Source organism: Trichechus manatus, unplaced genomic scaffold, assembly GCF_000243295.1.
Source record: "Trichechus manatus latirostris isolate Lorelei unplaced genomic scaffold, TriManLat1.0 scaffold00891, whole genome shotgun sequence".
Taxonomy (NCBI): Eukaryota; Metazoa; Chordata; class Mammalia; order Sirenia; family Trichechidae; genus Trichechus; species Trichechus manatus.
Window position 1 is genome coordinate 1 of NW_004444827.1, and position 12,022 is coordinate 12,022.

At 37.7% G+C, this 12,022-nt stretch overlaps 1 protein-coding gene across 1 annotated transcript; it reads right to left on the reverse strand.

The window, feature by feature from the left end:
• Positions 1-1,400: 1,400 nt before the first annotated feature.
• On the reverse strand, positions 1,401-7,915 carry LOC111819428 (caspase recruitment domain-containing protein 17-like). Its single transcript, XM_023725883.1, has 3 exons — positions 7,442-7,915; positions 6,274-6,540; positions 1,401-2,983 (listed from the first exon to the last, which is right to left on the reverse strand). Exons 1-3 carry the CDS (start codon positions 7,449-7,451, stop codon positions 2,871-2,873), a joined length of 390 nt encoding a protein of 129 aa, XP_023581651.1. The 5' UTR covers positions 7,452-7,915; the 3' UTR covers positions 1,401-2,870.
• Positions 7,916-12,022: the final 4,107 nt, after the last annotated feature.

A 12,022-nucleotide genomic window follows, 5' to 3' on the forward strand; every position in this document is an offset into this window, starting at 1 on the left:
GTGTGTACATGTGCAGAGAAGAGGGAGGGTATTGAATATATGAACTAGAATGAATATGAAATAGATTGATAAATAATACAGTCAAGGTGCACACTAGATGTACTTATAGCATTACACATTGATTATGTAAACATATGAGGAAGAGTTTTCACAGAGTTATAAGTAGGAAAAGTCCTGAGGCTCTATTTGATCGCAAGTTAAACACCATCTGACAATGTGATTACTTCCTAAAAGAAGTTAATGTAATATTTGTCAGTTTCAAAATAAAAATAAGTTTCCTAAATATTTGTTGAGTTCTTTTGAAAGTAAACTACTTAACTAGAAAAGTATATTCAATTTTGAATTACAACTTGAAGAGGAATTTGAAGAAACTGTTGTATATTTAGTATAGGTAAACCAAGGCAGCATGAAGTGTGTTGACTATGGAAAAAGTAAGAAATAGATAGATATGTTGGAAAAAACCATAGAAATCATCATTAGAAGGGAGAAATGTTCTGTCTCTGAGAAGAAGGGGAACAATGGGAAAAATTAAGTGGAAAGATTTGGCTCACAATTATAATGTTTCTTAATAAAAGAATAGGGTATCTGGTTATATGCTGAGTGTCCTTTCCTATCAAATATTCAAACAAGCATATATTGGATAATCACCCTTAATGAATCTGTAGAGCGATTTCTGAGTCTGGTGAAATATTTGATACCCTGTCCACTAAATTTCTTCTATATATAAGGTTATTTTATTCCAAGTGAAAAATGGCATTTCAGGATGAAATCATCCCAGAATTGGGGGTGAAAATGTGCTCTAGAACAATTAAAATACTGATTATTTGGTAAGGGTGGGGCTGTATTCATATAAAAACAAGATGTGCCAGAAAGAAACCTGGAGCATGTTGACCTTGTCGGGTAGAGCACTAAAAACTTTTAGTATCTTCCTTATCATTTGGAAGTTAGGAAATTCATGTGCTACTTCTAATATTGTGTGCAATGAAAAGTTTTTGCTTCAAGTTTTGTGGCAAGTACAGGCTAAGTTTTCAAAAATACTATTTCTTTGTCTTCCTGGGCACACAGCTAGTCTACATTTCCAATCACTCTTACAGTTAGGTGTACTTATGTGACAGGGTTCTATACAGTGGAATATGAACACAAGTAAATGATCCTCCATGTGTCTTTCCAATTCCACAAACTGGATGGTGATGAACAAGACTACTTGGGCATCTTATGTGGCAGATATCGAGACACAAGTAGGAAGGGTTCTAGATGTCTGAATCACCACTTGGAGGTGAGCTTCTTAGTGATCAAGAATGCGCATTTTATAATTTTCATGAGTAAAGTTTATGAAATAAATAAAGTTAAATCAATAAATACATTTTTGTTATGTCTGAGTTATGATACCTGTGAGGAGAGTTTTGTTTTTTTTTTTTTTTTTTTACAGCGTACAATGTTACCTTCACTGATACAAATGTGCTTAGTGGTATTTTTATTGCTAAATTTTTATATAGTCTTAATTTGATGAAGGTTATTCTTATATCCCTATTCATTCACGCTTCACACATTCATGTAAACTCAATAAAAGCATGGTTTTTGGTGTTTGGTTTATTACTCTCAAATCAGTCCATAGAACAAGCCATGGATCCTAGTTGGCATGTGATGTATATATATATATATATATTTTTAATGACCTAGTAAATATTAGTGGTACTGATGAAATCATTCAGTGAAACAATATTTACCAAATATTTATTCCATGCATACTATGATCCAAGTACAGTTGACCCTCAGTGGCTCCACATCCGCTGATTCAACCAACTGACAATGAAAACATTTGGAAAAAAAGAAAATTCCAAAATGCCAAACTTGAATTTGCTGGGTGTCAAGTACCATGCTGAATCCACACTAATGAAATGTATAGGCATACCGTGCTAGAGCCTCCCACCATTTCACAGATTCTCAGTCTCTCTCCAGCACTCCTTGTTTGAGCATTGTTTGCCTCGTGTCTGCTCATTATTCCCTAAACAATACAGTATAAAACTATTTACATAGCGTTTACGTTGTATTAGGTATCATAAGTAATCTAGAAGTGATTTAAAGCATGTGGGAGGATGTGCATAGGTTATATGCCAATACTACGCCATTTTATACAAGGGACTTGAGCATCTGCAGATTTTGGTATTGGTAGGGGTCCTGGAAACAATCCCCACGGATACTGAAGGACGGCTGTACTCAGCTGAGACCATAGTTATGAATAAGCCAGACATGTCCAATTTTGCTTATAAGGCTTATAGAACAGTGAGGCAAAAACAATTAATGTATCAAAAATATTGCAAGAAAAACGTAAGGAGAGTTATGGCTGAAGAACTCTAGGGCACTGTAGGAAAAGGGGCTTTGCAATGTTGTAGTAGAAGAAGAAATGGAGAGACCGATTCTTGTTGCAGGGAGGAATTAATAAATTTAGTCATTTCTTCAACGTTGCAGATGAGGGAGAAAGAGTTGAAGATGCATTTCACATTTCTAGTTTGAACAACTAGATGATGTTAGTGACACCGACCGACAAAGGGGAAACTGGAAGAGAAGCAGTTGCAGGAAGAATGGCAAATTCAACTTTGAGTACATTTAAATAAAAGTGTATATGGGAGGTTTGAGTGAATATGTTCAGTGGGCACTTGAATAGAGAAGTTTGGGACTCAAGTGGTTATTCAGGATTTGAGACACCAATTCAGAATTTGTGGAGTATATACACAGATAATGAAGCTATGGAAACTAACGAGACTGTTAAAGCAGAAGAGATTTAGAAGAGATCAAGGCATAGGAAAGATTTCTTTGAATTATCCATTGCCCCTTCACCCTGGGTTCACTTCATGGATCAGTAGTTAATATCAGGGAAGCTGGGGTGCAAAGAAGATTCTTCCTCTGAAAACACCATTACCTGGTAGAAAAGGTGCCACTGCTGGCAAGTCTTGTGCATTAAAGTCATTTCCAGATTGGAGACCTGAGGAAATATGAAGGATTTATCCTTAAAATCGTCACTTATCACCTCTGAAGAATGTTGCCTTACCTTACTGAAAATTCTTTCCACTGGCCTGATGATAATTGTACCTGTCCAAGGTGTGACTCACCTGAAACCAAACTCTTCACTGGGAAACAAAAGCCTCTACACAGTGATCGAGTGGACAGTTATTTAACACTTGAGGTAGAACAAAAGAATGTTTGGAGGTAACTGTGTTGACCTCTGCTTTCTATGATCAAAATGGAATTGAGACATAATCAGCTGTAGAATCAATAAATCTCTTGATATGGGTGTTTCATGGTGGTTCCTGAGGTGACCACTAGTGCATAACAGGTGTGTGCAAGTGAAGTTTTCCACCTCAGAGCTGAATTGGGCTTTGGAGAGAACTATAAAGAAAAGGCCCGTATGCTGGGCACCTAGCCTTGCCAGGATTTATCACAGCAGCAAATGGTGAGGTGGCCTGCTCAAAAAACTAGCTCAAAGTTTCAGATGAATTAATTGGTGAAGTTGTCCCAGGACCTTCTTTAGAGTCTGGGAATTGTGAGGTTAATGGAAATGCTGGAACTCACAAAGTCTTTCAATCTGCTTTTGGGAAGAGAAGTTTATTAGGAATGTCTCCTTTACCCTAGAATCACAGACACTGATGAAAAGTCACTAAAATTTCCCCAAAAGGTTCTGAAAATATTTGTTTCATATTTATTCACCATTAATATTAATAAATCTCCTTTGATCTCCAACCCAGGCTCATGAACCATGAAAATCCTCATGATCCAAAGAGATTCTTGACACATGGGTTAGATCATTTTATAAGTTTAATGCTATGCTGTCTGAGAGTTTCTGGAAAGTATTATGTAATCTTAAGTGTTTTGTATTCTGTTCCCCATTGCCTATATTATTTGTATTATTTCATGGTGAGCACTAATATGAAGAAGAGGAAGAAGAAGCAACTACCATGTACTGCTGTTATTTTGTGGTAAGCACTGGACTGGGCAGTTTAGATATTAGCTTATTTAATTGCTTTGGGATGTGCAACCAAGTTCAGAGCCTGACTGTCCACCAGAGCTTTTATCTCAACTGTGTGGACAGAAGAGCCATCCTTGGACAGGGCCATCGGCTTATTATCTCAGAGAGTTTAAGGAAATTTCCTAAGTGCCATAGAGAAGGAAATTGGTGGAGCCAGGATACTAAAACAAATCTGTCTTGCCTCTCATTCTTGGATCTTAATCACTAAGCTACTCTGCCAGTTGGCCCACAAAGGACATACTGCATTCATACATGTAATAGGTGCTCTGACTGAAGTCTCTGGAATCTTCCAGGCAAAGGCAATCTGCCTGTTATTAACATATGCCCTACTCTCAAGAGGATAACACCGGAAATCTTTAGTTATACTTCTTTTTTTTTGCATAAAATCGCCTAAACTATTGTTAATTTTTCCTCTGAGATCCTTATTCTTTATGATTGTCTATTTCAAGAAGGATAAGAGTTGACATGCATTTTATTTAGGGTTTTTTAAGAATCTCAATATAAACACACTCACCTAAGAAATTTATTCCAGAAACATTTAGAATTAACAAATGAGGAACACTACATGTCTTCATTTCACAGTACCAGTTGAAGACAAGATTGTTACAGACCAAATATTGTCCATGTCCCTGTCTCAAATGCATGAGAGTCAAGGAAAGTCCTCCAAAACTTCGAGTTCAAGTCTGTAATATGTAGTTTCCCCTGTCCTTCCCATTTACACTGCTGGGCTAAATTAACCATCAAAAATTTCAAGAGATTTTCCTGGAGGAGAGTGTGTTCCAGCAGTAGCATACATGTCAAGAAATGTCTTCTAGAAAGACCCTCCCATTAGAGTACATTCAGTAAGTACATCTAATTATGAAATACTGTGGTAATAGAAAAAAAATTGGCGAATGGATGAGAGGGAGGCAAAGCAATGACAAATCTGACTTAGGGGATCATTGTTTGATACCTAGAGAGACAGGACTCAGGTGTTAGAAATGTCTCAGTGGGTTGTGCAAATGCTTCTAGGATTCAAGGACTATGGCTTGAAAAGAATGTGGCAAAGAAGCAGCTTTGACTTTTTTACTATTAGTCTTCATTGTTATTGTTATTGTCTTCAATTTGGGTGTGGGACAGAGTGTAAAATAAGAAAGAGATTGAAGAAAAAACAAGAAATTACAAATAGATGGATAGAGATAGCATCTGCTATGCCAGTTTAGGCATACAAAAACCAAGCCTGCTGCCGTAGAGTTTACTGCAACTCATAGTGATCCCTTAGGGTTTCCAAGGTGTAGATCTCTACAGAAGTGTATTGCCACATCTTTCTGCCTCAAAGCTGTTGGTGTTTCTGAACTGCCAACCTTTTTGTTAGCAACAAGCGCTTTAATCACTATGTCACCAGGGCTCCTTCAGACAGGCATAGGCTTCACCTATTCTCTAGAAAACAGGCTACATGTTTTCAAACAACATCTACCTGCTTTGTAGTGGTTTTGGGAAGTACGACTGAGATCAGTGCCTGGCCATCCTCCAGAGCTTCCATCTTCACTGTGTATAGGGACTAAGGAGCCTTAGGACCAGCTCAGATGCCTGAGCCCCTGTGCGGGCCCACAAGAGAACTGGAGGTAAAGGGGCTGGGCCTCACAGAATGGTCCCCAGCATAGTACCATGAAAGTGGACAATCTTACCCAAAAGAAAAAACAAGAGGCAACTGGAGGAAAGAGTTCACTTAAACTCCTTCATTTTCTACAAATATTCCACTTAGTCTCTGAATGTTCCACCATCACTGGAATATAAATTCCTGCTGGAAACAAAAAAATTTAAGAATATGGTAAAAAGTATTTCATTACAACTGTGTGGTGGAAAAGATACACTTGAGGTCTTCATATCAGACAACGAGATACACGTGCCTAGACATCTCTGAATTTAGCAAAAAATACAAATTAAAACAAAAAATGATAATAATATGACTTGCCAGGGGACGGAGTGCAGGATGAAGTTTTCAGATTGTTCCCATAAACTTCAAAACATGAGCTACCAAGTACACAGGACAGCAAATGAGCTCGAATCAACAGAAGGAAACAGAGGACAAAGGAACAAGGAAGAAAAGCCAAAGAGATGGGAGACCTGAGATAGAACCACGGACAGAAATGGGTCCCTGAGTTCAGAGGCAAGGGAGTTGTCTGCACACTGACACAACTAATGGAGATATCAGATGTTCAGTTCAAGACCTACTTGAACTTTAATCTGAGTCATCGACCTTTGCTTACCTGAGCAGAGTCCCATCTTCTCTGCAAGGAAGGGGTCTGCTTCACAAATATGACTGATGCAAATCTCGCACGCCCGGCGCCCTTTCCGAATGACGGGGTCAATCAGAGCTCGGGCCTTTTTCATGTCTGTAGCATTTTCACGTCTTATTATCTCCATTTCTTCCTGGTTCAGCACTTTTTTTTCTAATAGTTCATCCAGCAAGCCATTTATTGTGCCCTCGTTCACTGCATGGATAAACAGCTTCCTCTTCTCCAGCAGGACTTTGTCTGTTGGAAGAATAAGGATTCCCTAAGTCCTGAAAACAGCCGAATTCTCTGCTCATGTCGGCATCAGGAAGTAATATCCTTTAAATTTAATCAGTTAAAAAAAAAAACACCTCTCACCACATAGGTCAGTAATCCTGAGGATAGAGAATTTTTTAATTCTACCCCGTCCCAAGGAGCCCTGGCGGCACAGTGATTAAAGCACTCGGCTGCTAACCAAAAGGTCAGCAGTTTGAAGCCACCAGCCACTCCGCAGGAGAAAAGATGTGGCAGTCTGCTTCAGTAAAGATTTACAGCCTTGGAAACCCTATGCGACAGTTCTACTCTGTTTTATAGGGTCGCTATGAATTAGAATCAACTCAGTGGCAGTGGGTTTGGGTGATTTACCCCTGTCCCATTTTCTTCCCTCATTATTACCCACATTTGCTCACTGAGTGGCCTGGAGACTGGGCTTTACTCTCCCTGAGTTAGCACCTGAGGATCAGAGATTCTTCTGACATGCCCTGTGTTTACTCAACCCCGAATGAGGCTGAGTGTTAGCCTGTTTCCTTTGAGGGCAACAGCGGCTGGTTCTTATCCTGGGCTCATTCTGCACCCTTAGTCAGGCTCATCCCATTTGAGAATTCAGTTAAGATTGCACAATGAAAGCCTGATATCAGTAAAGCCCCAGTTCCCTTTTGTCCCTTGATTTCCTCTTCATAAAGGCTGCAAAAGCATCTGGGCCCCTTTCCTCCTCTGTTTCTCTGCCCTCTTCCTTCCCTCTTTTCCCAATCTCTCAGTCTACTCCTACAAACATTCACAGAACCTAATTAAGGGTTCTGAAAAAGCCAACCCATTGCAAAAGTGATTTCTTCCTCAAGACATATCATTTTAGACAGTAAAAACCTAGACAGTAAAAACTCACCCGCCTCCATGGCTTTTCCCTCTCACCCTTGTTGTATGGTATGAAACTGAAAGCATCTTCTACCTTCCTCTTCAGACGGGGTGTGTATTCAGATTGAGAAATAACCACTATACATGCATATGTATGTCAGCTCCAAACTCCTGTACCCCCCACCCCTAGACAGAAATGCCAAAAAAACAAGAAAAAACTGGAAGAACTAACTTTGCCAGAGCCTGGAAATCAGGAAAATGTTTACAGCAACTAAGCCAATTCTAAATCAAGAAAGGGGCCTTCAAAATGGTCAGAAAGCTTTGGTTTTCTATGTGTCTGTGCTTTGCCCTCCATTAGGCTTAGCAGAAAGTTTAAAGCAGTTGCAGTTCACATTAAAAAGAAGAATGATCTCTACCACCACTGACTGCTCTGACAGGGATCTCAACAGAGGGTCCCGGACAGAGCTGGAGAAAAATGTAGAACCAAATTCTAACTCACAATAAAGACTAGACTCACTAGCCTGACAGAGACTAGGGAAACCCCAAGAGTATGGTCCTTTGACACCCTTTTAGCGGAGTAATGAAGTCACTCCTGAGGTTCACACTTCAGCCAAAGATTAGACAAACCCATAAAACAAAATGAGACTCAAGGGGCACACCAGCCCAGGGGCAAGGACTAGAAGGCAGGAGGGGACAGGAAAGCTGGTAATAGGGAACCCAAGATCAAGAAAGGAGAGTGTTGACATGTCATGGGGTTGTTAACCAATGTCATAAAACAATATGTATACTAACTGTTTAAGAAAAAGCTAGTTTGTACTGTAGACCTCTATCTAAAGTACAATTTTAAAAAAAGAATGATCTCAAACCAATAACCTACCTTAAACCTTAAAGAACTACTCAGCAATAAAAATAAAAGCAAACTAAACTCAAAGCTAGCAGAAACAAGGAAATAATAAATATGAGAGCAGAGATAATGAAATAGAGAATAGAAAAATTAAATCAACGTAAAGTTGGTTCTTTGAAAAGATAATAAAATTGACAGAACTTAGGTAGATTGCCAAACTAAAAAAAGAGAGAAGACACAAATAACTAAAATTAGAAATGAAAGGGGGCATTACAGAAAGTAAAATGATCATAGAATAATACTATGAACGATGTATGCCAACAAATTAGATAATCTAGATGAAATGGACAAATTCCTAAAAATGCCATCATAATTTCCTAGTGCTGCCATAACAACAACAACAACAACAAAATACCACAAATCGGTGGCTTTAAGTAATAGAAATTCATTGTCTCATATGATCTTCCCCCTGTGTGGGTCTGTGTCTATTTTGCTCTCTTTATAAGACACTAGTCAGAAATGATCAGGTTTAGGACGTACTCTACTCTTCTATGGGCTCATTAACCTAATGAAAGAAAATTCCAATTTCCAAATATGGTCATATTTACAGGTACAGAGATTTGGACTTTAACATAACTTTTTGGGGGGCACTATTCAATCTAAAACATGTACAAATTACCTAAATTGACTGAAGAAGGAATGGAAGATCTCAACAGACCTCTAACAAATAGAGATGGAATCAGTAATCAAAAACCTGCCAACAAAGAAAAGTTCAGGACAAGATGGCTTCACTGTTGAATTCTACCAAACATTTGAAGGAGAATTACACTGATCCTTCTCAAACTCTTGCAAAAAATAAGGAGGAAGGAGTATCTCCTGACTCTTTCTATGAGGCCAACATTATGTGATACTAAAGCTAGACAATGACACCACAAAAACATAAAACTACAGACCAACATTTCTTATGAGTATAAACACACAAATCTTCAACAAAATTCCATCAAACAAAATCCAAGAGCATACTAAAAGGATTATACCCCATGACCAAGTAGGATTTATTCCAGGAACGCAAGGGTAGTTCAACATAAGAAAATCAATCCATGTAATACAACACATTAATAGAACAAAGGAAGAAACAAAGCAAGCAAACAAACAAAAACACATGATACAATGCATAAAAGGCATTTGACAAAATCCAACACCCTTTCATAATAAAAACATTCAGCAAGCTAGGACTAGAAGGGAAACTCAACATGATAAAGAGTATGTATGAAAACCTCATAACAAACACCATGCTCAATGGTGAAAGACTGAAAACCTTACCCCTAATGGGTTCAAATACAGCAATGATTGTGAGGATGGTGCAGGACCAGGCAACGTTTCATTCTATTATGCATGGGGTCACTATGAGTTAGAATGGACTCTATGGCATCTAACAACAACAAGATTAGGAACAAGACAGAAATGTCTGTTTTCACCACTGCTATTCAACATTCCCTGGAAGTTGTAGTCAGAGCAATTAGGCCATAAAAGGAAATAAAAGGCATCCAAATTGGAAAGGAAGAATTAAAACTATTTCTGTTCATAGATGACATGTTCCTATAATAGAAAATACTATAAAATCCATGTGAAAGCTACTGGAGCTCATAAATGAATTCATCAGATTTGCAGGGTACAAGGTCAACACTGAGAAATCAATTGAGTATCTATGTACTAGCAATGAGAAATCTGAAAAGGAAATTAAGAAAATAATTCCATTTGCAATAGTAGCTAAAACAATAAAATACCTAGAAATAAATTTAACCAAGCAGGTGAAAGACTTGCACACTGAAAACTATAAAACATTGCTGAATGAAATGAAAGGGGCCCTAAGAATGAATGTGAAAGCTGGACAATGAATAAGGAAGACTGAAGAGGAATTGATGCCCTTGAATTATGGCGTTGGTGAAGAATATTGAATATACCATGAACTGCCACAAGAATGAACAAATCTGTCTGGGAAGAAGTACAGCGAGAATGCTCATTAGAAGCAAGGATGGAGAGACTTTGTCTCATAGACTTTGGACAAGTTAGCAGGAGAGACTACTCCCTGGAGAAGGGTATCATGCTTGGTAAAGCAGAGGGTCAATGAGAAAGAGGAAGATCTTCAATGAGATGGATTGACACAGTGGCTGCAGCAATGGGCTAAAGCATAACAATGATCATAAAGATGGAGCAGGACCTGGCAGTGTTTCCTTCTGTTGTATATAGGTTACCTATGATTTGGAACTTTTCCTCTACCTCTCTAGTTTTTTATCAGTTTTGTGTTAGCCCTATGTTATGGATTGAATTTTGCCCCAAAAAATATGTGCCATAATTCAGCTAGGCCATGATTCCCAGTATTGTGCACTTGTCTGCCATTTTGTGATTTTCCTATGTGTTGAAAATCCTATCTCTATGATGTTAATAAGGCAGGACTCAGTCTACAAGATTGGGTTGTGTCTTGAGCCAATCTCTTTGAGATATAAAAGAGAGAAGTGAGCAAAGAGACTTAGGGACCTCATACCACCAAGAAAGCTGTGCCTGGAGCAGAGCATGTTCTTTAGACCTGAGGTTCCTGCACGGAGAAGCTCCTAGACCAAGAGAAGATTGGTGACAAGGACCTTCCTCTAGAGCCAACAGAGAGAGAAAGCCTTCCCCTGGAGCTGGCACCCTGACTTTGGAGTTGTAGCCTCCTAGATTGTGAGAGAATAAATTTTTCTTTGTTAAAGTCATCCACTCATGGTATTTCTGTTATAGCAGCTCTAGATAAGTGAGCTACCATATGAGAGGATTTAAGATGTTAACTCCTCTATTATCTGAAAGTGTTTATATAAAGTAGAACATATCAGTTTCTTAGAAGCTTTATAAAAACTTTCTTTACAACAATTTAGACCTGTTTAAAAATTTGGGGTTGATTTGAACAAAATTTTTTTTAAAATTTGTTTAACGTTTATTGATTCATTTGGCTTTTTATTTCTTTTTGTACTGATTTTGTGAATTTATTTTTTTCTGGAAAATTGTCCATGTATTTCATCATGTAATGTACAGTATTCTTGTGCTTTTTAAAATATATATATAGTTTATTTCTTTTTATGACATTTGTTTATGTATAATTCTTTGTGCTAACTCTGTTTTTCTTATTAATAACCTTGCTAAATGTCCAATATTTGATCTAATTTCATTTTTTAAAAATCTTTATTTTTTGATTTCTTCTATTTTATTAGTTTATTATTTTCTCCACTTCTTTAGTTGAATGCTTAGTTCATACATTTTTTTCTTTTCTTGTTGCCTATGTGTGTATGTCTCTGTGTGTAGATATATATATACATCTCCAACTTTTTGGAAATTTGGGGAAGTATTTATATTAATTGAGTTTCTAATTTTAATAGTTGTCAGAGAATGTGGTCTGTTTAATATGTACTTCTGGATTCTTTGTGAGGAGTCTCATGTTTTCACATGGTCAGGCTAAGCCCAGACCTATAAACAGCACAGATCTTTGCAGTGTTACTTAACTCTTTCAATCCAGACTGTCAGTCTGTCTTTGCTTCAGAGAGGCAATGAAGGACAGTGTATAAAAAAAAGGGTCCTGAGTGTTCGAATCTCGGTGTGGTCACCAACTAGCTGTGTAACTTTGAGTAAGTCAGTTAAGTTTTATATTTTGTTTGTTTCATTATCTATAAAATGGATATATTTAATAGTTATAACTTAATTGAGTTGTGAGGATTAAACTAATTGCTTATATATAAA

Bases quoted from the DNA above. Each gene is read 5' to 3' on its own strand.
- LOC111819428 (XM_023725883.1), bottom strand. The intron at 2,984-6,273 runs GTAAGCAAAGGT...ATATTTCCTCAG, and splicing joins GAAGATGGGACTCTGCTCAG to GTCTCCAATCTGGAAATGAC.